The sequence below is a fragment of the Buteo buteo genome, chromosome 20, assembly GCF_964188355.1.
Source record: "Buteo buteo chromosome 20, bButBut1.hap1.1, whole genome shotgun sequence".
In the NCBI taxonomy this organism is placed as follows: domain Eukaryota; kingdom Metazoa; phylum Chordata; class Aves; order Accipitriformes; family Accipitridae; genus Buteo; species Buteo buteo.
In genome coordinates this window covers 5,861,593-5,887,978 of record NC_134190.1, presented here as the reverse complement: position 1 = coordinate 5,887,978, position 26,386 = coordinate 5,861,593, and the positions used below count along the sequence as shown (strand labels likewise).

Below are 26,386 nucleotides of genomic sequence, written 5' to 3'. Positions count from 1 at the left end.
AAAAAAAGAAAGACAACCAACCAAACCAGCCCAAAACGCCCCGAGAGGAAAACAAAAAAAAAAAAACCACAAAAAAACCCCAAAAAGCCAAACTTGGACGGGCGGCTCGCGGCGCTGCTTTTGCAGAAACTCCGTCTGACCGCCGGCGGCCCCGCCGCCGCCGCCGCCTGGAGGGGGAGAGGACCGCGCCGCCGGGGACGAGGCGCCGGTGTGGAAGTACGAGCGGTGCGGGGAGCGGGGGCGCGGCCGCGGGGGGCTGCGCGACCCCGGTGCCGCTGTGAGAAGAAGAAGAAGAAGAGGAAGAAGTTGCGCTCCCTGCCCCGCGCCGGAGCGGCGCTGAGCCCCGGCGAGCCGCCCCCCCCCGCCGCGATGGTGCAGCAGACCAACACGGCGGAGAACACGGAGGCGCTGCTGGCCGCCGAGACCTCCGACTCCGGGGCCGGCATCGAGCTGGGCATCGCCTCCTCCCCGACGCCGGGTTCCACCGCCTCGACGGGGGGTAAGGCGGACGACCCCAGCTGGTGCAAGACGCCCAGCGGGCACATCAAGCGGCCCATGAACGCCTTCATGGTGTGGTCGCAGATCGAGCGGCGGAAGATCATGGAGCAGTCCCCCGACATGCACAACGCCGAGATCTCCAAGCGCCTGGGCAAGCGCTGGAAGCTGCTCAAGGACAGCGACAAGATCCCCTTCATCCGGGAGGCGGAGCGGCTGCGCCTCAAGCACATGGCGGACTACCCCGACTACAAGTACCGGCCCAGGAAGAAGGTGAAGTCGGGCAACAACAGCTCCGCCAAACCCGCCGACAAGGCGGACAAGGGCGCCGGGGGCGGGGGCGGCCCCGCCGGCTCCGCGGCCCCCGCCAAGCCCGCCCCGAAGAAGGGCGGCGGCGGCGGCGGCGGTTCCTCCAAGCCCTCCCCCGCGGCCGGCGGCGGCGGCGGTGCGGGCGGCAAACCCCACGGCAAGGCGGCGGCGGGGGCGGCGGCGGGGGGCGGCAAGGCCGCCCCCTTCCCCGGGGAACCGCCGGCCGCGCTGCTGCCGCCCGAGCACCAGGCGCTGTACAAGCCCCGGGGGGCGGCGGGCGCTCCCTCGGGGCCCGGCAAGGCGCTGGCCGAGAAGAAGCTGAAGCGGGTTTACATCTTCGGGAGCGGGCAGGCGGCCGCCGCCGCCGCCGCCTCCTCCTCCTCCGCTTCCCCCGGCGGCGGGGGCGCGGTGCCCGGCAGCCCCACGCTGAGCAGCTCGGCGGAGGCCGGCGACCCCTTGAGCCTGTACGAGGAAGGGGGCAGCGGCGGGGCGGGCCGGCCCGACGGGGACTGCGGCGGCGGGGCCGCCTGCCCTTCGCCCTCCGGCTCCGGCTCGGGTTCGCCCTCGGACCACCGCAGTTACACCAGCCTGCGCGCCTCCTCGCCGGCCCCCTCGACGGCGCATTCCTCCTCCGCGTCCTCCCACTCCTCCTCCTCCTCCTCTTCCTCCTCCGGCTCCTCTTCGTCGGACGACGAGTTCGAGGACGACCTCTTGGACCTCAACCCCAGCCCCGGCTTTGAGAGCATGTCCCTGGGTAGCTTCAGCTCCTCGGTTCTCGACCGGGACCTGGATTTTAACTTCGAGCCCGGCTCGGGCTCGCACTTTGAGTTCCCGGACTACTGCACGCCGGAGGTAAGTGAGATGATCTCGGGGGACTGGCTGGAGTCCAGCATCTCCAACCTGGTCTTCACTTACTGAGGCGAGAGCCGGGCCCCGCTGGAGGAGGCACAGAGACGCGGCAGGACTCGTCCCCCCCCCCCCGGGCGCTTTTCTTTCTGGGTTTGGGTTGGGGTTTTGGCGAGGAGGGGGGGGGGGGTGTTCTTTTTTTTTTTGTTCTTTGCTGGGAAGGGGCCGGTGAGACTGCTTCTTGCGCTCGGGGAGAGCGGCGGTGGGAGCGGGATCGCTCTCTCCTCGCAGAGGGGCCATCAGCCCCCCCACCTTCCTCCGGCTGGAGACGGACCCGCACCCCCCCCCCAGCCCAGAGACGAGCCTGAACGTTTGCTTTTTCAGAGACTGGCGGGAGCGAAACGCTGGCTTTTTCCTTTTCCCTTTTTCTTTTCCCGAAAAGAGAGACAGGAGGGGGGAAGGAGCGGGGGGGGGGGGCAACCGCACACACACACACCTCTGGGTTCTTTGTTGTTGCCCACTTTGTACGACTCGAGGAGGGGGAGCGATGCCTTGTGCTGAGCGCGCACTGGATGTCTTGAGCATTCGCCCTTTTCGTGTGAAAGAGCGATCAGAACTGCTTGGAGGAAAAAAAAAAAAAAAAGGAGAAAAAAACCAACCAAACAGGAAAAAAAAAAAATACCCACCCAAGCCCTTGCAAGGTTCACGTTTTGGGGGGAGGAATCCCGTCCCGGTTTCTTCTGCGGTGAGAGGAGGCGACGATGATGGGAGGAGGAGGAGGAGGCGGATGGAGCTGGACTGAGATCCTAGTTAAGAGGAGAAGAGCCAGACTTACACTTGGGAGCTGTCTTGGAAATACGGTGGGGGGAAGATAATAATAAACTGAAACGGATTTGCACGTACAGATGAGGTGGCGGCAGCGCTTTTCTCAGTCACCTTATGTCATATGTAGAGAAAAAAAAAATAAGGCCGAAACTTCAAGAACGCTGAAAACTTCTTTTTGCAACAGAGACGGAATGGGAACAGTTTCTGTCATGATGTGGTACAGGGGAAATGGAGGGCGATGGCTTTTGCAAAAAAAAACCCGAAAATACTAAAAAAAAAAAAAAAAAAAAAAAAAGTAGTTTTTTTCTTCTTACTCAGAATCGTGATGGTGTTGGATTATTTCACTGGTGGGGTTTAATATAGCATGTTATCCTGTCTATCTTTTTAAGATTTCTGTAAGACTGTTGAACAGTTTAAAAAAAATAGTGTTAGGATAATATAAAAGCAGATAGATGGCGCTATGTTTGATTCCTACAAAAAATATCACCAGCTTTTTTTCATTCTTAACTCTTTAAAGGATTCAAACGCAACTCAAATCTGTGCTGGACTTTAAAAAAAGAAAATTCAGGACCAAATTTTTTCTCAGAGTATGTATGTGTTTGTTCCTTATAGCTGTAAATGAAAAGACTGTTTTTTCTCACCGATGCTCCATCCTCGTATTGGGTTTTTTTGGTTTTTTTTCCTTGTAAATGTAATCGGATGCCATTTTATAAGTGGACGTATTTATACTGGCCAAACATTTTTGACTTGTATTCCTTTGTCCTTTTTTGGTAGTTCTCGTTGTTACCCGCACCATTTTTATGTCTCCTTCACTGAAGGGCTAGAGTTTTAACTTTTAATTTTTTATATTTAAATGTAGACTTTTGACACTTTTAAAAACAAAAAGAGAAGAGAGATGAAAACGTTTGATTATTTTCTCAGTGTATTTTTGTAAAAAATATATAAAGGGGGTGTAAATCGGTGTAAATCGCTGTTTGGATTTCCTGATTTTAACAGCAGGGCCGCTGGTTAGTATCTCCCACGCGTGTGCGCGCTCTCACGCTCACTCACACTCTCACCCACCCACGAATCAGCCCCTATTTTGTCCATGTTTACACTCCAATCTGCAGGCATCTTAAAGTGACAGCATCCCTCGCCGCCAGCGCCCGCTCCGCACCCCCCGCCTCGCCGGGGGAGGGGGCGGCAGGGGACGGGGGGACGGGGGGGGGCCCGAGGGGAAGGGGAAAGACTGAGGCGTATACACTGTATGCTACCGTTTTGGGGAGAAACCTGTCCCGAAATGAAGTAAAGCGACTGGTGCATTTACACAGAAGGGATCCTGTACCTTTAACTTGTAAACCACATCTTTTTGCACTTTTTTTAGAAGCAAAAACGTGCCGTTTAAACCACTGGATCTATCTAAATGCCGGTTTGAGTTCGCGACACTATGTACTGCGTTTTTCATTCTTGTATTTGACTATTTAATCCTTTCTACTTGTCGCTAAATATAATTGTTTTAGTCTCTTATGGCATGATGATAGCATATGTATTCAGGTTTATAGCTGTTGTGTTTAAGATGAAGAAAGTGAAAACATCTTTGTACATTTAAGTCTGTATTATAATAAGCAAAAAAGAAGATTGTGTGTTTATGTATGTTAATATAACATGACAGGCACTAGGACGTCTGCCTAATGAGGTGGTTCCGTTAAGGGTTTAACTTTTTTTGTTCTTTTTTGTTCTTTTTTTGGTCATCCATCCTGTGCAATATGCTGTGTAGAATTTTTTTTTTTTTTTTTTTTTTTTTTTTGTCTAACGATCACCCACAACGCAACGTTGGGAAAGGAGGGAAAAAAAAAAAAAAAAAAGATCATGCCAGCTAACCATGTCAAGTTCACTGCCTGTCAGATTGTTGATATACCTTCTGTAAATAACCTCTCTTTTTTTTTGTTTTGTTTTTTTGTTTTGTTTTGGTTTGGTTTTTTCTTTTTTTTTGGTTTTGTTTTGGTTTTTTTTTCTTCGGGAAGGAAATAAAATCAGCTGGAACTGAACCCTAACACTGGGCTGCTCTTGTCATCATTGCTTCGTCCCCGGTCCCCTCCGGGTGGGTTTTTGTCGCCCCCCCGGCAGCGCTGCCTTCAGCCCCCCCCCCGCGCCGGGAGGGGCGGCCGAACCGCCCCCCAGCCAAAATAAGTTTCTCCGGACACTGTAATGAATTCTTTCTAATGCAGAGCGTTTACATTAGCGGCCACTGGAGTCCGAGGGGGGGAGATCAAGGCCGGTGACCCCCCCCCCAGCCCCCCCGGGTTTTCGATTTCCCGGTTCCCCTCCTGCCTACGGATACGCATCCTCCCTTCGACGGTGGGGTTTTTTTGTTGGTTTTTTTTTTTTTTTGTAAACCGATTAAAGCAGCCCACCGACATAATGGTTTCACTTAGCTGTTAATTTACAGCTGGCTGCCGGCCAGAAACTCTTTTTCCGTGAAAAAAAAAAAAAGGAGCTGCAAACGAAAAGAGGCGTCGCACCGGCTCTTTTCCCAAAGCCACCCCCCCGGGAGGTTAATGTTCGCCCTCGCCTCGTCCCCACGAATTCCTCCCCTTTTATTTACCATGCCAAAAAAATCCCCCGGCGCCAGCTCCGCGCCCCCAAACCACCCCCCCCCCCCCCCTTGGCCCCGGGAGGTTTCGCCGTCCCTCTCCTTGTTTTTCCAAGGCCATTTACAAAGCAGATGGATGGGGACTCGGGGTATACCCCCCCACCGTGAAACACCCTGGGTGGTGTGGGGGGACCCCCCTATGCACCCAAATCCTCCCTCCTCGCCGTGCCCAGGTGCTGTACTTATCCATAAATGTGCTGTGGGGAGCGAGCACTGGTCAAACTGGGAGAGGGGGGGGTGATGGGGATGGGTGACACCATCAGACTGCAGCCGCTGGCTTTGGGGGCTGCCGGGCTCTTTTTGCCCGTTGGCTACAGTTAACTCGAGGGGTTTTATGGTTTCCTGCGCGCGTTGGGTTTGGTCTCGGTTATAATAAAGTCCTGGGTTGCCAAACGGGTTGTTTCTCTGGGGGGGGGGGGGCTCTTTGGGTGACGCGCAGGTTGTTTGCCTCCAGATAGCTAAGTGGAAGTCAGGCGAAAATAGAGAGATATTGGCACAACGTTACGTATGGGCGTAGGGACATAAATGGGAAATACTCGTGGGTTCCTTGCTGCCCGCGATATGGAGCAAGGCAAAGTGTCTTGCTAGAGGAAGTACCCAGAACTAAGCCACACAAGTCTATATCACCAAATGTACTTTTTTTTTTAATAGACCATATTGCTAATATGACTGTTTGGGCAGGAAAAGTAGTAGTCCTTTTTAGCAAACCTGAAAACTAACAAATATATTGCAAAGATTCTCTAATGAAGATCTATGTAAAAGAAAACTAGATTTTAGGAATCGCAACCGGTGTCTGGCCGTAGGTTTGCCTAACACCGGATCCTCTCCTGGAGGTGGGCCAGCGTGGCGGGTGCCTATAAAGAAGTGGATTTCCACAGCACGGTGAAATCTCTGACTCAGGAGTGCCGTAGCTCTCATTTTCTCCCGCTGCCCCAGCTGGCGTGAGAGGCCCCAACCCCGCTCCTGGAAGCTGTGACCATGCTGGAGCAAACAAGGCAAAGCAAAATTGCTCCTCTCCTGCTGTGCCTTCACTCCGGTAATCAGCATTTTAGAGACTTTCACAGCCACGCGTGGTCATTGTCACCAGTGAATCCCGCTCCACTCGTTTATTCTATCCTCCACCGCATCCCCTTCTTGCTTGTGGCCTCTGCAACATCTTGAGGTAATGCTGAGTGAATTCGTTTGTGTGCCGTGTGAAAAAATCAAGTTTCTATTTTCTATTTTAACTTTGGTGGAGATAATTTTGTCCATTCTTGCACTGTGACAATTTTGTCTCTTCTTTATCTTTTGCTAAACCTCTCATTTTTATAGCTCTTTGCCATTTCTCCATCAGTGCATCTCATAGTGCACAGAGGTACAGAAAAGACTTGAACTAGATTTAAATGAAAAATCACCGTAACAGACCACATATGTCTGTCGCTAAAATTTATTTTTAATAGACTGTGCTTCTTTGTAAATCATTAATTTACCTGCAAATTAGATGAAGACTGTTCACCTCAAGAGTGTATATATAATTTTCAGTAATCAGGTCTGCCTCCCCTGTGTATCATTTCATTTCCTTCCCTTCCTTGTAAAGCAGCGTGCGATGTGAGCGCCTGCACAGACCGTATTGTATTTTCTTTCTTTCCTGACACCAAAGTAGGGCTCCCCGGGAGTCCGCAACGCTGAGCACATTTGCAAGCCTTGTAGTCCCGGGTTACACTTCCAGCAGGATCGGCTTGACTGAGCAGAAAGGAGAAGATTGAGCTAGAGGCCTCCCCAGCCTCCCCGTTAGCTGTCGTGACATACGCTGACACGATACACGACGCAGTAGCAGCCATACGGGTCAGATTCTTCACGCTGGCCGGCCTCTCCTCTGCCACCTCTGCTTCCACAAGAAAGTGGAAAAAAGTAGCAGATTAGAGCTTAACCCTCTTCCCAAGGGTTCTTTGTTCTGTGTGTTGGATCTAGTTTTTGATTGTATGTATTAGGGTTAATTTTTCGTGTAGAATAACGCCATAAAGGTCTCTGAAAAGCTTTGAAGACATTAACAAGGTATAATAATGTGACCTCCTGCGTCTACACATGTTGTGATTGTCTTGATACGCCAGAGTTCAAAAATTATTATCCACCTCCCGCCATTTCAACCTCTCCTCTCCAGGTCCTCGAACAAGCTCTAAAATCAGCTATGATTTTTGTCACCAACATGAGGAAGATAAATGTGGTTGTCTCCAAGATGGGTATGCCGTGGCACAAAAGGTGACTTATTCAGGACTTAGTAATTAGCCGGTCAGTGACTGCTCCATTTTGTGCGTTGTACATAAACATCTCAAGGCAAGGAGTAACATTTACTGAACCTATAGTAACCGATGTATAGACCACCAACAGAATTAAATGCCGTGGAATGTGATTTAGGCATAACTCACAGGCACGGCTATGCAACATTTCCTAATACTACATCTCTGGCTAGATTATACTATCCTGAGTCACTTCCTATGCCTTTTTTCCTACCGATACACTAACTCCTAGTAGCCTTTCTCCCCCTGTACTAGCTCCTCGGTGTTTTTTTGCAAGCAAAGCTTAATTCTCCCACATGGCAGGAGAGCATCCCCAAACTCCACGTGGCTCCTGTTACATCTTCCCTTTTAAGTGAGTTTATCTGAAGCAAAGGACAACGTAACGGTGGCTGCTGGTGGGATGATGTTTGTGGGTTTGTGACAGAGGAGGTTAGCTCTCCGTAACCTGGCCTTGATGCCATTTGTTGACATCTAACAAATGCTGACCAGTCTCTTCGCGCACCCCTGTGTGTCCCGTCCTTATCCTAAGCAGCATGAGCTTGCTCGACCAGGAGGAGGAATAGGGCTTGCAGAACTAGGAGCAAGACTGGCAGGTCGGTTGCAAGGGGCCCATACGGGTCTTTCAAAATGATGAGGATTAGGTAGAAGTAGAAACTCAGACCTGGCAGAGGTATGAGCTTTGAGTCCTGCTTGGCACTGTTATGCCAGCAAAATACTAGATAAGATGTGTGTTATACTGGCAAAGCTGTGCTTTGTTGTGTTGGCAGTGGTCTTGTAACGTAGACCTGGAAGCAAAGGGAAAACATTTGCCTTGCCCTTCTTATCTTTCCTCTTTTGCTCTCCCAGTAATTCACTCGGTTTCTTCCCGGGCTTCCCTCCCCACTCTCCAGTTTACATTCCTTTCTCTGACCTCACTTCTTCCCGAATGTCTTCCTAATCTTCTTCAGGATGAGCTTTGCTTATACTATGTTAGAGATGTACATGCCCATTCAGTGGACCCAGAACATTATGTCTTTCCTGCTTCCCAGACCCCCTTTTTCTTCTGTTTCAGCGTTCATCGCCTTCCCTTGCAAAAGGCACATTGCCTAATGCGTGGCAGTAGAATGAAAAGAAATCTAATTTAAAATGTATCCAAGATGTACCCGTGCTATGTTATCATCCTGAGCTTAGTCCAAGGCTCTCAGATGAAGGTATATCTCTGCACATTGTCTGCCTCAAAAATAGCACCAAGCTGGGTTCATACTGTGACTGAGTGTCTGAAAGCTAAATGAAAACAGCTGGTATCTAACTGAATCATTTAAAAGGCTGTTGCTCAGGTTGACTGTTTTGAACGAGTGGGATTGCTATGAAGCCAGACAAGATCTCTCTGCGTGATCTCAGCACAGCGCACCGAAACCTGTACCCTCGGGTTAAAGCCCACCCACCTCTTCCAAATGGACCAACTCTTCGTGTGCCAGGGAAAACATCACAGAGGAGTGACTTTTTGCCTTAGCAGCCTGCCTGAAGTTTGCGACCGCATGCAGCTCACGGTTTGCCCCTCTCAAGAAAGTGAAGCAATAATCCGAATTTTTCCGGGCCCCCGGACCTGCTGAAGTTGTAATTGCTGTCGCAGTGGGATGGTTGCTAACGAGGGTATACGGACCCGACGCGAAGTGACCCGTGTGCTGACGACAGCGGGTTACGCAGGATGGTGGGGGACCTGGTGAGTGGCAAAGGGAATGGCAGTTTAAAGGAGAATCTGGGCATTTCTCCAGAGTCGAACACCTGGAACTTACTTCTCTAGAAACAAATTCCGATGTCTTCAGACTAGTCAGAATTTATGCTAGGGACTGGTATGATTCGGAAATCCTCCTGTGATGTTGTTGATTCAGATTTACTCAGGGTACCGAGAAAGGCAAAACAATTTAACGTTATGTGAGGCAGGTCGTGTTCGCATATAAGTACTTGTGTGCCCTAATTGTACATAACTTTAGGGCTTAATTTCCAGGGAGGGACATATTTTCTGTAAACATTCAGTTGTTCCAGAAAATAATTTTTTTCTATAATAAGGAAGCAACATTACTATTTTCTAATGAAAGAACATGTATAGTTCTAGCTCTAGCTGTAGGGAAGTGAGTGGTACAGTGGATAAAACAGGAGATCAGAAATGGGCATCATCAGATTAATTCCTGGTCTTCCTGCAAACTTTGACCAAGACTCAACATAATTTGGAAAATCTTGTTATGCTGCTTTCCTTTGGATCAGCTTCTCATGCTGTGAAAGATGAGCTATGGGTAAAAGCAGACATATGAAAAGTAGTTGTTTCACCATGTGTGAGGGATTTTTAATAAATAAATATGTATGATGTTTCTAGAAAGGAGAGCCATGGAACAGAATAAGAACAAACATTTACGTTCTCCTTCAGAAAAAGGAGGAAACCTGGGTATTTTAGAAATCTTTGCTTTTGTTCTCTTGGATCAGCTTTAGGGGTGAGGGGGGGAAAGTGTGAAAATATTCTTTGCTTGAGCTCTCTCCTCACTTTTAAGAACTTGGACATGAAGCCTTATAAACAGTCCTTTGATTCCCTATCTTGAACTGAAAATGCACACTAGTCCTCTGGACCTGGTTGCAAATGGAGGGTCATACATTCCAGCTCAGCTTATCTAAATGGTGTATTTCATGTAGTTCTAAAATACTGTATTATCACAGTGAAAGATATGCACTGTGAGTTAGACTTGGCTGACGTACTCACTGATAATTACATAGAAGAGGCTTCCTAATTCCATTAACAAATTGTTCCAGGCTTAGACAGAAATGAAATCATAGTGTCTTCTCCTCTTCTATTATATTATTATTGTTGTTATGTAGTTGTTGATGCCCTTAATCATAGATCAGCAGCTCATGTCCTTGGTGCACTGTAAGTACAGGACAAAAAAAGAAGACCCACTTCAGGTTGTTTATAGTTTGAATGTAGGACAGAAAAGCAGCCACGGACATGAGCAGAAAACAAAGTATTATTGCCATTTGGTTTGGCCGCACTGATCCAGCCCGAGCTAGCTCTTTGCAGGTATTGCAGATGAAGGCAGGCATTAACAAGGGATTTGGAAGAGAACACACATATATTTGCACCAGTGAACAGGGACCTCTTCCAAAGTATTTCGCACGATGAGAGAAAACACAAAACACAACAAGCAAACAGTTAAGAAGCTGGGATCACGAGGTGATCGTAGCCGACTCATTGCTGCTGCGTGGGAATAATAAGATACTTGATAAGTGTGTGGTGGTGCTGGAAAGGAACCCTGACATGGGCTTGCTTGTGAAAGAGGGCCAGGGGACAAGAGCACAGATCACGTTATCGTGGTCAAGCCCATGGGCCGCAAAAATGGTCATTGGATCACAAAGTCTGGATGTGTGGGAAGAAGGGGGGAAAAAACTACCGCAGCGGTTGGGAGCCAAGGTGATGTGAACTTCAGGAAGAGAAATTTAGGAAAAAGCAGTACTATTAAAGCATAGGCTGGAGAGTAAAGCAGAATTATTGCTGGTTACTGACAAGAAACTGGAGTCTTCTGGCAATAATTGAGAAAGAGGTAGGAGGAAGGCTTTAACAGCCTAGTGGAGATGGAGAATTGTATCTTTGTTTAATTTGGGCAGAGTACGCAATCTGGGTGGCTCGTTATCCACAGGCAGCATTAGAGACAAAGGCTGAGGTTTTAATGAGGTGAGGATGTCAGCAAATCATTGTGTGAGCCAACAGAACCTGGTTTCTACAGATCCCCATCTCAGGAGAGATCCATTGGGTGGATTCTGATGTCTAATTGGTACATTACTCCCTGCTGCAACCTATTTGGCAGGGTCTGGAGAGCACTAACTGTGTTCCCCCACCCAGCCCCATCTGGGACGCCCCCCAACCCCTCAGGAGCTCATTTAAGGTGATGCCTGGGCTTCCATCCTTTCTCCTGTGTATCTCCCTTTAGCAAAGTCCGTAGGAATCTAGTGTTTTGGGGATGTGAGCTTCCCTTCTTACAAATTTTGGACGGATGGATGAATAAATGAAGACACCTGTATGACACATCTTCAGGAAGGCAGGTTAAAAAGGCAAGTCCAAAGAGCCCTTTGCCTGCAGCCATCTGCAGGTGGTGAAATGGGCTGTGGAGGTGTTTGGGAGTTGTGCTTGTGCTGCTCTGGGTGACCTGAGCACTCGACGTAGGACCTGGTGTCCTGGGGCCTTGCAGATCAGATGTGATTTTTGAAGTCTTCTCTGAAGGATGCTGCATGCCAAGTGGCAGGTCTAAAGCTTTTGTGGCTCCGTTTGTGACTGGCAGGTCTGTTGACGATCTGAAACTTGGTTAATTCTACGTTGTCCTGTAATGATACTAATATTATGGAAGAATTGGAAATATTATCACTTGCAAAATAAAATTCACATTTAATAATATTTCTTGGTAAATAGAGTTGTGTCATAGGTATGCTAAGGTGTAGTTAGTGCTCTTCATGTCATAAATGAATTACAAACATGTAGAACAAAGTGTATTCATACAGAAATATCCACATGTGCACATTTACAAATAATTTTTTGATCAGGGTGCTCTGAGAACAATAGGGATGACAAACAAAACGGGCTGGTTTCACATCAGGGGGATTGATTTAGATCAAAGCCGTTTAAATTGCCAATTTTAATCATGATTTAAATTGTCAAGTTGGAAACCTTGATTTAAATAATTGATTTTCATCTTGTTTTGCATTTGTGCTTCCTAAGTATTTTTCTTAATAAAGGTTGATTCTCATTGGCTGGTGTAATTCAGTATTTCCTTTTGCTAACCATGAGGATTATGTACGTACTATGTCTGTATATATTTAAGTAATTTAACATATATTTACACAGATTCTTAATTTATACACTTCTATCTTGCCAGAAAAATAATTAACTAATATTTTCTGAATTTCTAAATTATGTTTATTTTTCCTTATGCATTGCTTCAAACTGTATTTGGATGGTAATTAGACTTTCATTAAAAATACATAAAATCTGGAGGGAAAGGAGGTGTTAGCTAAAATACGCTGGGTAGCTAAAATGTAGTTTTGTTAGAATGCATTTCTTTTAAAAAGCAAGGTCTAGATCTGCCATGGACTTGGTAAGTTATTTCAGTGGGGCACTAGGTGCCTGTGTTGCCCAGCCAGGTAGGGCTACATTGCTAAAACCTTCACAGACCTCTTTCGGAGTCCGAGGACCGCGTGATGAAGCTGAGGTCTGGGCCGGGAGAAAGAAGAAGAAGCCGCCAAGGACAGGAGCTCCTGCAAGGTCAATGGTGGCTTCTCTGTCCAAGCTGGTGTCACTGGAAAGTATGGGAAAGAAGAAAAGCCACTGGCCATGCTGACCCTCCAGGACAAGGACAAGGTTCAGAGCTTGCTGGAGGCAGCTCGTATCGGCGGTTTTGAGCGACGTGGGTTATTGCTACCCCTGCACCATCATGGGGTTTAGTGCCAAAGTGCTTCTGCAGAGTGTGTCCTAACTGACTGTTAGATTACCTGGCTGGTCTGTGGTTGGTAAGCTGTACTGTCGCTGTGTCTTCTGATACTTTAGAAACAGATTTCAGTGTCCCATAATGCATTTTAGCCTAATTGAACTGGAAAAAAATGGACCGTCCTACTTTTAATACCTGTTGTTTGCTTTGTGTGTCTGGTCACTACCGTGATGGTCTCCTGGAAGACCTAGTCCTTGGAGAAAGTTCTTGATTTGCTGTACCAGGAAGTATAATTTATTTCATTTTTGACACTGAAGAAGGCATTTATACTTATTAATCAGCAAAAGTGCAGCAAAGATTTGTGGTGCTTTCTTTTTCAGATTTAAATGCATTTCCAGGGTCTTTAACAGTCTTTTGGGTATGGAGTAATGGGGAACATGTAGTTCTTCCTTTGCTAACTGGGATATCCTGAACATATTGATTTAATCAACTAGACAATCAAGAAACTTAATTTTTTAACCTTTCACCTTGATGACAAAAGATTATCTGTGACTGTAGACTGTTTCACCATTGAGTGATCCTTTAGTGAAGTGAAGCTACTGTGACTGGAGGGAGTTTTGAATGAAAATATTTGGAAGGTCTGTGTGACCTTCAGTGTTACGCATAGATCTCTGTGTGATAAAACTAAACACAGCAACGGTGCCCTAAATATATTCCAAAACATGTAAAATGTATGTGGAGTAGATAGCTTGAATTCTGTAAGGACAAGCTTAAATAATAGATGTTTGAAGCTTTCCCTAAATTGTTGTTTCTAAAATCTCTTGGTCCTCTTATTCTGCTTGGCTAAGGTAGTTCTAGGTATGAAGAAGGTAACAAATTGCCAAAAAAACCTTTTTTTGTTGGTTTTTGTTGTTGTTGTTGTTGTTTGGGTTTTGGGGATTTGGGGGGGTGGGTTTTGGTTTTTTGGGTTTGTTTTTTTTTTGGTAAAAGACTCTTAACTCTACCTCTTGATTTCTGCTTAAGTAAGTCTGCTCTTTTTTTTTTATTAAAAATTTCATATGACAGTAAAACCTAGAAAAAGCAACAAAGTACTAATTAAGTCCTATCTAATCTCACTCTTATCTGGCCGTCCATGCTCATAATTAGTTTCTCAGGTTTAAAGGCACTAATCATTTAACAAAGCCAACTGTGTAAATTGAAATTAAGGAACTATTAATTCAGCACTTGCAGAACAAGCTACTAATTTCACATATTTATGTTAGCATTTCTGTCACTGTGGTTCCAAGCGTCTGGTCCTTATCTCTGTAAAGGCAGGGACACCTCATGCCTGACCCTTCAAACTCAAATATCATAGAATCATAGAATGGTTTGGGTTGGAAGGGACATTAAAGATCATCTAGTTCCAACCCCCCTGCCATGGGCAGGGACACCTTCCACTAGACCAGGTTGCTCCAAGCCCCATCCAACCTGGCCTTGAACGCGGCCAGGGGTGGGACATCCACAACCTCTCTGGGCAACCTCTTCCAGTGCCTCACCGCCCTCACAGTAAAGAACTTCTGCCTTCCATCTAATCTAAATCTACCCTATTTCAGTTTAAAACCATTGCCCCTTGTCCTGTCACTACAGGCCCTAGTGAAAAGTCTCCCTCTTTCTTGTAAGCCCCCTTTAGGTACTGGAAGGCTGCTATAAGGTCTCCCTGGAGCCTTCTCTTCTCCAGGCTGAACAACCCCAACTCTCTCAGCCTGTCTTCATAGGAGAGGTGCTCCAGCCCTCTGATCATCTTCGTGGCCCTCCTCTGGACCCGCTCCAACAGGTCCATGTCCTTCTGATGTTGGGGGCCCCAGAGCTGAAGGCAATACCCCAGGTGGGGTCTCACCAGAGGGGAGCAGAGGGGCAGAATCCCCTCCCTCGACCTGCTGGTTATGCCTTTTTTGATGCAGCCCAGGATACGGTTGGTGTTCTGGGCTGTGAGCGCACATTGCCGGGTCATGTTGAGCTTCTCATCAACCAACACCACCAAGTCCTTCTCCACAGGGCTGCTCTCAATCCACTCATCACCCAGCCTGTATTTGTGCTTGGGATTGCCCCCACCTATGTGCAGGATACAGTAGTGTGCAAATGTAGAAAGAAACACATGGAAAACAACCCAAGAAAACAAGTCAAAATTCCGCTTGATATTTATATGGTGGTGAAAATGATGTTAATGAGACTGTCTTGATGCGTCATAGCCATGACTAAGTCTCTCAAATTTGAGGATGGTGATTCTGTGCTTTTGATGTTTGGTGGCCTTAATACCAAATTTAAACTGGTTAGTTTTTTAAAAGATTTCTTAGTGTATGGGGGGTGGGGGGTGGGTGGTTGTTCTAATAAAGACATTGCATTATGTATCCATCACGCCTTACAAAGCTGGAAAATTACCTCCCTTCCTCCAGCAAAGCCCATTATTTTTATACTTCATAGAGGAATAAACATAGTCCTGTTTTACTTCAAAACATCCCTTTCCTCTGATCCTCAAATAGCTACTCTCAGAGAATTTCTTGCCTTTTTGCTCGAGATCTTGATTTATCTCCAGTCCTGCGTATCTTTGAGTGACACCTCAGAGCTCTCGCACTAACAGTGTTTCTTTTCCTCTCACTCTCTCTAGTTCAAAGTTGGCCCCAAATATTTTTCTGTAACAAATTAATGTACCCAGTGTTTATGAGTTGTAAGGATAGGATTTCATAAGAGCTTCTGTATAGGTGGAATATAAATTCCTCTAATATGTGCACAAATAGAAGATAGGAAATGTTTAAAATTCTGAAAGCGCCATGCTTGTAGGGTGAGTTCTGATTAACAACTGATAAACTGTACTCTAAGGTTTCCTGCCGTATGTAATATTATAGGAGATGAAAGAGGATATAAGTTGCTTTAGGCTTTGTCCATTTTACTGAATGTCATGTATTAGATTTAATTTGATCCTTTGTGCAAAGAATTTTTTTTAATAAAGTAGCCATTCAGATTAAAGGATAAATTAATATATTATTCTATAGTAATAAGTGTTAAATTGGATAATATGTTGTCTCTGATGGTATCACAGAAATTACTTACTGTGATAAAATGTTGCTTGTCATAGTTCAGTGGAATGTAAGTACGTCCTAGAAACTGCATTCCCAAAATAAAGGGGTTTTAGCTATTCAGATTGCTTATCACGGAAAGTAAACAAAATCATGCTGCCCTTAATTAAGAAGGAAAAGAGACTACTTTTGGTTCTGTTATAGAAGTCTTGTTGAATAAGTGAAACAAGGCAAATTTCTCAAATGCACACAAACCCAATCCAAACCTTTTGGATTTGATAGCAAAGGCAGCAGTGGAAAGAAAGACAACAAAAACCTCACAAGGCAGTGAAGTTTTGTATTCCAGCCCTGTCGTCTTATGCTGGGTTTGAGTTGACAGCGGCTTTTCGAAATGGCATAATTTATGAATAAAAAACCCTAATCCCCTGCTCCTGGCGGGGAGAGCGGCTTTGCCTCAAGAAGGCTGTGCAGGCTCAGGAGGAGCGAGGAGTGATCCCCGTCTCAGCTCTACCTTGTCCTTCCTGCAGACCTAAAGGGCTTTTTTTTTTTTTTTTTAATTTTCTCTCTGTTTGTTATATTCCGCACTTTAGCTGAGGCACCACGAGACCCTGAAATTACTTATATAGCACCAGCAGAGATGAGAAAATGAAGACTGGCTCACATGTTAATTAACCAGCTTTACCTTAGTATCCACAATGCACCCTAAGACTGTAAAAATATGCCTTGGTGTTTCAGCTTGGTTTTTAATCTTCCATACTTTTCTAATGAGAACACCTGAAGTAATGTTTTACAAAATTTGATGCAAAGTGCACTGAATCCAAATGGAAAAGGCACCAGCGATTTAAATCTGCTTTGGAATATGTCTGTAGCGGGAGCCAGAGTAACAACTTCTGCTCAGGTATTCCGTTTCTGAAATAATTCTCTTCCATTTCTGAACTTCACTACTTTTTTCAGTAGGCCTTGTTGATACGTGCATGTTCTGATTTTAAAGGTAATTTTTTTGTCAGTGAAAGCTGAGACAATTCTCTCCACAAATGATTGGAAAACTGAGGAATAATTTAATACAAGAAGAGCCTCCCAGAGGGCTTGCAGGATGTAATGTAAGCCACCTGACAGTTCCAGCTAGGGCTGCATGAGTCACTAGGGCAGAGGGTGATGTACATGCTAAAGCTTGGAAGTGCAGGAGTGTTCAGAAACGGCAATCTTTTTTTTTTTTTTTTTTTTTCTTTTTAATAGATCCTATTGCATAATTTAAGCCAGTGCTGTAGGTGGTTGTACCTCTGCCAGACCGGAGCAGGTCACAGTCCCATGACTCCAAGAATCCTAGTCGTTCCCTTTTAAAATCAAATACAATGAAGCATTATAGCAATCTGCAATAATACCCGGCTTCTGCCAGCCGATCGGTTCTGTGCACCCACGCACCGAATTACCGCGAACGCCGACCACGACGGTAGGCAGCGGTGCTGGGACCAGCCTGCAGGCTGGGGACATCCTACAGCATCAGCTGCAGGCTGTGACCGGCCACCGTCGTTCCTCCTTCTCCTCCTCGGTCATCTCTTCTCCTCGTGAGCGAAGAAGTCGTGTGAGCTCGGGGTGCCCATATGCTTGGCTGCCAAAAAGGATGGGCACGACGGGTTTCAGATGTTTGCCAATACATCCCATTTCTCTCACCTGTTGTCCTCAGAATGCTTCTCGCAGCGGGGAACCCTCCTCGAGGCCCCTAAAAGTAACAGCAGCTTTTCAAAAAAAAAAAAAAAATTTGGTTAAGGCAAATTAATCACAGCATCACTTCATGCTACTCTTTTGTCCCCTCTTAGTAGTTCTGTTTCTGAATTTGGAGATAATTTGAGAAGTTTGAGTTGTTTGGGTTACAGTTATGTCTAAATGCTTCTCTGCCTTGTAAGTTCTGATAACTCTTTATACAAAACTATGTCTATGTTTTGTGACTATCTGGTGTGCGTGCATGTAATGGTTTATATGCGGAGATCGGCACAGGCCTGGCTAAGGTTCTACTTTGTCTACAGCTTATTCGCTGTCTGTCATCTAACTGGGTGTTTAGTCTTATGCTGTTAAAAGTCTCCTGTTTCTGCTGTCTAGAAAGCCCTGTTGTCTGTGGCCACTTCAAAGGACATTTTCCTCATCAGATATTTTTATTATTAGTTTAAACCAACAATATTTTTTACTCTTGAATATTTAAAAATGTTATGACATTAGAACATTTGTTATTCTTTCCTTCATGATAAAGCAAGGAAAGTATCTCTTTCTGCACTGATTTTAACTTCAGATTTTAAATTTTTCTTAGATTTCTTTATTAGGACAATAACTTGATTTGTACTGGGTATATAAAACAGGTTGTTTGTGTGATTTTCAGAAAGAAATGTAGGAAGCAAACAATGTAACTAGGCATGTTTTGTAACTAAAATAGGTTAAAAAAAATAGTCTGGTGATCCTATGGTGGCTGGAAGCTCAGCAACAGTAGGGTAATAATTGCTCTGAAGCCTCTGATTGTGGTTAGCTATGGACATGATTTCTGAGAATTTCAGTTTTTTACAGCTAATTTTTAATTTTATGTGATTAAATATGAAGACCTAAACTTTTCATGTGCAGTTGTCTGTGAGCTTTTTTTTTTTTTTAAATGCCTTGGTTTCCCTGCAATTAATATTCTGAATTAGCAGAAACTTTTCTTCTGGAGTGGAACTTTCAATTTCTGTTTCTCAATGAAGATGGGAGAAATTGGGTTACATTGCCTTTTTTTTTTTTTTTTTAATCTGTGGCAACAGAAGTGCAAACCTCATGGACTGTGTTATTGATGTAACGGTAGATGATTTAAGAGCAAAGGAAATTTCCCAGAAGTCTGTCCCGTGCTTTTAAACTGACCTTTTCAGTACAGTATGCCTACTTGAAACAAACCACCACAAGAAATATTCTAAGTGGTTTTGGTATCTGTATCCAGGTGTTTCTGATATATGTATTAGAATATAAAATCTGCATATTCAGCCGTCACTAAAGCTGATAAGTAGCTGAAACAGCTCTCACATGCATATTGCTTACATAGGTGCCTTAGTGAATGAATAATGCAAACCAGAGGTTTCTAGAGTTTTCACTAAAGAAAAGAGGAATGAGGCTTCCTATCAATGTTTAGGGCCTGACTGTTCTTCAACTGAGATCTTCTGTGAACTTTTATATCTGTGTGAAGTAAGCTTAAGAATTAAAAAAAAAAAAAAAAAGCTTCGCTGGAATTTACATGGCTCAGGAGGCTGGTAATAGGATGAGTGTCTTTACTTCAGGTCACTGATTTAAATCCCAGTTAGAAATAGCCAGAAGTCATTACAATCTGATGGCGGGTTGGTGACCTATGAAATGAACTGGTGGCAGGAGCCACCAGTTGCCACCAGGACGTGGCTACGTATCGCACCAGTGAAGGAAATTTAGTAGCCTGCAATTAGAGAAAACAGAGTTTTTTCTTTTCCTTAAGGAATATCTTGTTTCTCACTGCCCAGCCTGCACTGAACAGTGCACAGTTGAGTTTTATCCATTAATAGGAGATTTTCTTAGAATTACAGTCTCGGTAGCTGATCCTTTAAATCTGCAGAGACAACCAGCTGCAGCCTTTAGGTAGTAATTTCTCCTCTGCCTGGCTTTTATCTAGTAAATATTTGCCTTTTTTAATGCATATGGTGATTTCTCCAGGCTTTTCCTGTCATCACTGAGGAAGCAGCCTCTCTTTACCCTCTCCCATGCTTTATTTCACTCTGTAAAAAAAAATTAAAAAAAAAAAAGGATCGCCGTCCCTGTGAATGTGTTATTGAAAATATTTATGTACGTATAGTTGGAGTCTAATATAAAATAGCTGTTGACTGATGGACCCCATAATTTACCCAGTGCCTGTGGAGGCAGAATCTGGAAACATAGTGTATTTATGTGTAATAAATACAGAACTTGTAATTTGACCTTACAGGCAGAGGTTACTGACAGATTATGGGTCTCTCTAATCTGATTCCAAAGTCACATATTATGGATGACATTTTCCTTTCATGACACCTCTGGCATTGTGTGAAGCACCAAATTTGAAGAGAATAAGCTTATTTGAGCTTTATTATTTTTTAATTTGACGCATTTTCTTAAAAATAACATCAGGCAGAGAAAAGATGGGGAAAAGAAAAAGAGGCTGTAGATAAGTTTTAATGTTTCAAGTTGTTGCCTTTGGAACTTGCCATGGCCTTGACTGGGACTCTCAAAATACAGCGTTCATGCAGTAGTCGGACACACATGCATAAAGTTGCTTCCATGGGAGATTGCAAAAGTGGGGCTGGAGAAAGCATGCTTTTCTTGATATACTAATTGCATATTATGTTTGGGTTTGCATGGGGGAGGGCATTATCAATATTGGTGTCAATGACATTTTTTCAGTCATTCTACTGACAGCTGGATTGAATCCCTACTTAGGAAACACGGGTTTAAGGAAAATGATCTACTGTTTTACCAATATTGACCAATATACACCTCAACATTCTTGAGGGAGCACAAGCAATATCTCACTGAGACCCTGTATGTATTCTATCTTCTTGCTCATTAAATACAGAGATAAATTCAACTTTTATCAGACTGACATCATTGTTACATGTATTTCATCCGTGCCACGTAACCTTATTCAAGACTGAGACCCCTTCGGATGCTGGTTTTCAGTGTGCAGTTTGTGTTTTAAGAAGTGCTTATCAAAACAAGGGTATGCTTTGAAAAATGTTAGCAGGGTGGGTTAATCATTTTGTGTAAACAGTGACAAAGGGAAAATAAATTGGTAAGACTGAGTAGCTACCCTTTTATGAATATGGATCTATTACAGAGAGAAAGCATTCTGTATTAGTCAAAGGTGTGATTTTTTTAATAAGTTGCAAACAGAATAGGCTTGTAATGTTCCAGACGAGGTTTCATTTGAAAAATTTGAGAGCAGTGGCAGCATTGAGACTGATAATCATATTGACCCAAAGGACCAAAAAGGCAATTATAGAGGTTATAGGCAAAGGAACAAAGAACAGTAATAGAGGTCACAGGCAAATGGAAAACCAGACAGTTAGTTTATCTCATGTCTTTATTTACTATGCTGGTTTTACCAGAGCTGGTATAGTATTTCTGTGCTTAGGGTGACCTTGATATTTCTTGCAAAACCAAATTATATTCCATCGCCCTTCACAATGGCAGGTATATGTCCGCATTTTTGCCATCCCTATTTCCATGCGAAAAGGGTCAAACTCATAAAACCTAAAGGTACAGGAGGTCAATACTCACAGAGTCCAAAATCAAAGCGAGGAGGCTGGGCTGGCTTGCTGGCTCTGTGGCCAGGTGAACGTGTTATTGCTCGGAGTGAAAAAACCACCCCGTTGTGCCGGCGGGGGCTGAATTTGCAGGGCAGCCCCGTGGTGGCCCTGGCAGCCTGGTGCTCGGAGGAGGCTTTGCCTGCTTGCGTGGCCTCTGACAGGACGGTGGAAAAAAGTCTGTCCTTCCTCCTCCTCCCTTTCCTCGGCTGTTCGCTCGCTCCCTCCTTCATCCAGTGCTTCCCAGCTGTCCCAGTAACAGCCGAGCCTCCCGTGCCCGGGTCCTTGCTGGCTCCTGGGGATGCCCAGAGCCAGGACAAGAGGAGCAGCTTTGCTCTCGCTGCGTTGGTTCTTTCGCCCGTCCCTTCGCGCATGCAGGGGAAGCGTGTGCCGTGTCGTAGACTGATTTTTTTTTCTTTTCTTTTTTTTTTTTTTTTTTTTTTTTTTTGAGGGCTGCAGACTGTGTAACCGCACCCATGCCACATGAAGCAGAAGTGCATGTTTTCGGAGGACTGCCTATGGCTGCGGAGGTGGGGAAGTCCCAGATTAGATTTTGGGCCAGCCGCAAAACCCCTGTCTATTATCTGTCCGTCTATCTATCCGGTCATATTCTGAAGGCACAAACATATATTATTAAGGTACAAACAGGTGTTTCATATGATAACAAGGTGCACAAAGCCCTGTTAAACCAGACCAAGGTTGTAAGTAGGACTCAAATCCTTTTCCTGGCGTTGTCCTGTATATTCTCTATATCAGGGAATTTAAGACAAGGATTTTACAGTCTTCGTGTTTCATGAGTATTCAGCTGACTGCTCAAACAGGTTTATGAACCAAAGAGATCATATTGACTATGATTCTAGTCCAGCGCCTTTGTCAGTACTGTGGGGTGATTTCTCAAAAGAAGTGATAAACTAGATAAGCTGTTGTTTTCAATATAAGCCAGAGAGGAGGATAATTAATTAAATCAGTTGGAAAGCAACTAGAAATAACTTGAACGTTGTCTGAAGGTGAGAAGAATGGATATTACCAAACAATATAGTCAGAACATTAGTCTTAAATGTTCAAGACAAACTGCCATATTTTTCTAACAATTTTGAAGGTATACATACGTTAGGTAATCTTTATACAGTATCTCGTTTTTGTAGCTATATTTAGAATTAATATGTCTCAAATAGGTCAAAATTTTGAGGAAGGAAGAAGCCCAAGTTAATGTTTCAACACTTTAAGGAAGAAGAAAGTAAGGCTGAAACCAGAACTCCCCAAACTTAGTCTTATTTTGACTATAATAATCTTCTATTTGAGTAGTACTCATAATTGTATATAGAGTAAATGGGAACAAGAATATGGAAACATAATCTGTATTGCCCCTGTCTATTAAGAATAATATAAAACGGGCCTGCTTGTTTGTTCAGCTTGCAATGGAGCTTTCATTCTTCATAATAAAAATACTCATTGAGAGGAATAGCAACTGCAATAGCAACCATCATATACGAACATAGCGCTGAACTAAACCCTTCTTTGGATTTGTTTGGGAAGTATCTATTTCTCTAGGGTTTCTTGTCCAAGATCTGTTAGAAGAACTATGGGCTCTGGAGGGAAAAGTGGCAGAAACAGTTAAAATAGAACCAGGTCTGTGTCGAGTTACTGATTTGCCAAATAAAAAGGGTGGGTTAAATAAGACCAAAAAAAAAAAAAAAGATATAAAGGGAGGTGATAAAGAGGCTCTGGTGTACATATCTAAAAAAAAAGAAGTTATGTTAATGGGGTCTCTGGGCTAAGACTTTCCTTGGCTTGATCAAGATGGACACTTGGTAGAAAAGAAGATCAGAGAGGATTTCACTACCCTTTTTCTGGCTTAGGGAAGAAGATAAGGAAAATGCACATAGTTGAGAATCCATTACAAATTGTGTCTTCTTTCTCTAGAGTACGGATGTTGTGAACAACCTTCAGGTGGTTCAAAAGAATGCAGTGCTGGAAAGCTCATGTTTTCCTACCCTTTTGGAATAATACCGGGTTTTGGTTTGGTTTGTTTTTTTGGTAAGCAAACTTTTCCAATATATGCATTTCTAAAATAATCTTCCTATAAGTTTGCTGAGTATGTGTCTCTAGAGAAGAATATATCCATGTCAAAACAATTCTTTCATTTGCAAGCTTGTCTGTCTTGGTCTTTAAGTTTACGGGAGTGGACTGACCTAATGATTTGATTCACACTTCTACAAAAGAGAGTAGTGGTGAAATCAGCCTCTGCGTATAGAAGAATAAAACAGAAGGAGAAGCAAAAACCTGCTAGGACAGCAAAACCCAGAAGGTGCCCTGAATTCTCTGCTAAAAGACCACCTTTTGCCGACCTGCTGCTGTATTGCCCATCTTCCTGTACATGGCAACATCCAAAAGCTCATAATCAAGTCAAAACCTTCAGGTGCTCTTGGAAGGTGAGTGGTAGTTCACTTCTCAGGGAAGCGGCGTCAAACGGCACCAAATAACGTTTTGTGCAGTCTTGTCTCACAGTAAAAGCAAAGACAGTTACTGTAGCTGGTGTGTGCTAACTTTTCTGTGAGTTCCCTCCTGAAGTTTGTCATCTCCTCTGGCATCTGTTAAAATAGAAAGAACTGAAACCAGTCCTCCTCTTCTGGGGCGCTCTGTGGTAGTTGGTTTAGTGGATCTTTGCATAGTCTGAATTTGTTCTACACAGCCAGGAACAAAGGTCAGAAGGGATCATGTGGGTCTTCAAATCCAGCCTCTTGAAAACTGCAGGTAATTGGCCACCGGCTCTTTAGTCTGGAGAAGTCCGCTGGTGATGTGCTTTTGGACCTCCCCAATTTCCAGCATAACAAACCTTATAGAGGAAGTCAAAAAGGCACATGTAGGGTGCAGAATGGGAGCGAGGCATAATCAGCACCCCAGCTCTCCGCTGCAGGCTGGGCTGCCCTTCGCGTTGATCTGCACAGTAGGTGCTTCCAGCATCCGCGCGGAATTCCGGGCTTTGGGGGTGCCGGTCTTCGCATCGCCGCAACGTCAGTGCTTCAAAATGACCGTTGCCATTAGTGTGGCAACCAAATGGTAAATGAGTGTCACAACCTCCAAAACCCGCCCAGCTGGTCAACTTCAAGCAATTGTGTGTTTTCTTAGTAAATGTAATGGAACCTAAACAAGTTAATGTAAGTAATCCCTCAAAGAGATTAAAACAATCCTGTAAGTGCATTATCTCTGCAGGAAGGTTTCCTGTCCTGTGCAGCCAGTCTTGCTTTCAGGCCCCCATTTATAAAATTAGCCGTATGCTAATTTAATATGGTGGCGAGACATAAAATAAATTAAAAGAAGTAACTAGAAGCTAAAGCCAAACGAATTTTGATTTAAAGTGAAGTACGGCTTTTGTTGTTCTTTTTAACAGCAAGGGTGATAGTTGACTTAGTTCTTAAGGGAAGTGGTTGACTGTGTATCACACAATGTTTCAGCAAAATGGCAAAACCTTTCTGGAAGTTAGACTTCAGAAGAATACGGGCAACTGGGATAAATGCAGGAGAAACTAAATTACATTCTCTGTCCAGTTTGACGTTTTAGATAATGTTTTAATGACTTTTCTGAGCTTAAAAGTCCTGAATTTATGTCTAGAGTGAATTTCACCAAAGCCTTTCCTCAAGGAGACTTGGGAAGCAGAATAAAAGTCATATGGAGACAGAAAGAGATCGGGTATTTGAGACTGAAAGAGTTAAGAAGAATGTGGTTGTGCAGCGGGGGAATCAAGGATTTAAAAACTAAACACAGGTAGTTTAGGCTACTTGTCCCCGTTATTTGGGAGCCAGAAGAGAGTAGGTCACTGCCATTTGGAAATGTTTAAATGTTGGTACTGTATGGGCAATTTCTTTGCTGTTGTGGCTTTCTTCAAACTAGGTGTCAGCTCATGGAGCTGCCGGTAGATCCGCACTTGGACCCCTCCTACAGCCACAGCGAAACCTGAATACAAAAGCAAAAAAAAGAATTAAAGACGAACGAAGGCTGCGTTAGAATCATTATTCTCATCCTCAGTTCTCCTTGAGTTTAATCCTGTGCGAGGCTTTCCACTATTTTTAAGGGATGAATGTCAGGCAAAATGGAGTATTGTAATCTGGGTCATTCTGTTTGCCCTTTTTTCATATTGGCACGACATTGGCAATAGATTCCCATAATTTTGATGACATTCCAGGATTTATTAGACTGAACATCACTGTGACATAAAGGGCCAAGTACTTCCTGTTGCTGGGGTGCAAGGCATCTGGGGCTAAGGATTTAATGTTTATTGGAGGTAGGTGTTGCCCAAGGACCAAAAAGCAGGTCATGATCTGTGTGCAATATTTATCTCTCCACTTACAGAACACAGGTATTGTTATTAGTATGTTTTGTATCACTAAAAATGTTACTGTGTCTCCTGACAGGCCTATGAGCATCGTTAGGAGATGCTTCATTCCCCACTTACTGTAAAATTACGTGAATTCCATCCGTTTTAGATGTGAATTTTTCTCTAATGTTTTTGACTTTTCCAAATAATTTTCTACACTATATGATTTCTATTTCATGTTAATTGTCATCAATTGCTCCCTTTTTCTTGCTTCTCATGTATTCCTTTTTACTGTTTCATGCTTGCCTTTACCTGGCCAATGAACCACAAAGGGATTTTAACCTAATTTTATTGTCTTGACTGCAGATGGCCTTTAATCCATCAAATAAACTCTTCTATAAGACACAGTAACTTTTGTTGAACTGTTTCTGATATTTGTGCCCTTTTGATCAATTTTTCTAATTTTTCTCATCCTCGCTCACCTCTTCAGCTACATATTATCAGCTGTGTCTTCTGTTTGTGTATGTTGAATGTAATCAGGTCACGATTATGGGACCCTAGGCAACTGGTGGCCTCTCGTCCAACAATTAGTTAATCTTTATCATTCATAATGAAGTAATAAGGTAGAGGCATACCTTGTTTAAATACAGTTTGTACTAGAGAATTACAACATATGATTTTTTTCTTTTTAGACACTTTTGGCCTCACACTTCCAAGGGCAGGAGGAGAAGTGGATGTGGGTGATCCTATTTACCTGCCCCACAAACTCCAACTCAGCCAGCAGGCCATGGGGCAAGTCACCATCCTCACAAATTCTCAGCAAGTGATACCTTTAGGCAACGTCTTGAATGTCCCCCAAAACCAAAATCCCATAAAAACAGG

General features: G+C 44.3%; 1 protein-coding gene across 1 annotated transcript; it reads left to right on the top strand.

The window, feature by feature from the left end:
- Positions 1–234: 234 nt before the first annotated feature.
- SOX4 (SRY-box transcription factor 4) lies at positions 235–4,508 on the top strand. The gene has a single exon (XM_075052094.1). It carries the CDS (start codon positions 370–372, stop codon positions 1,720–1,722), a length of 1,353 nt encoding a protein of 450 aa, XP_074908195.1. The 5' UTR covers positions 235–369; the 3' UTR covers positions 1,723–4,508.
- The last annotated feature ends 21,878 nt before the right edge of the window (positions 4,509–26,386 follow it).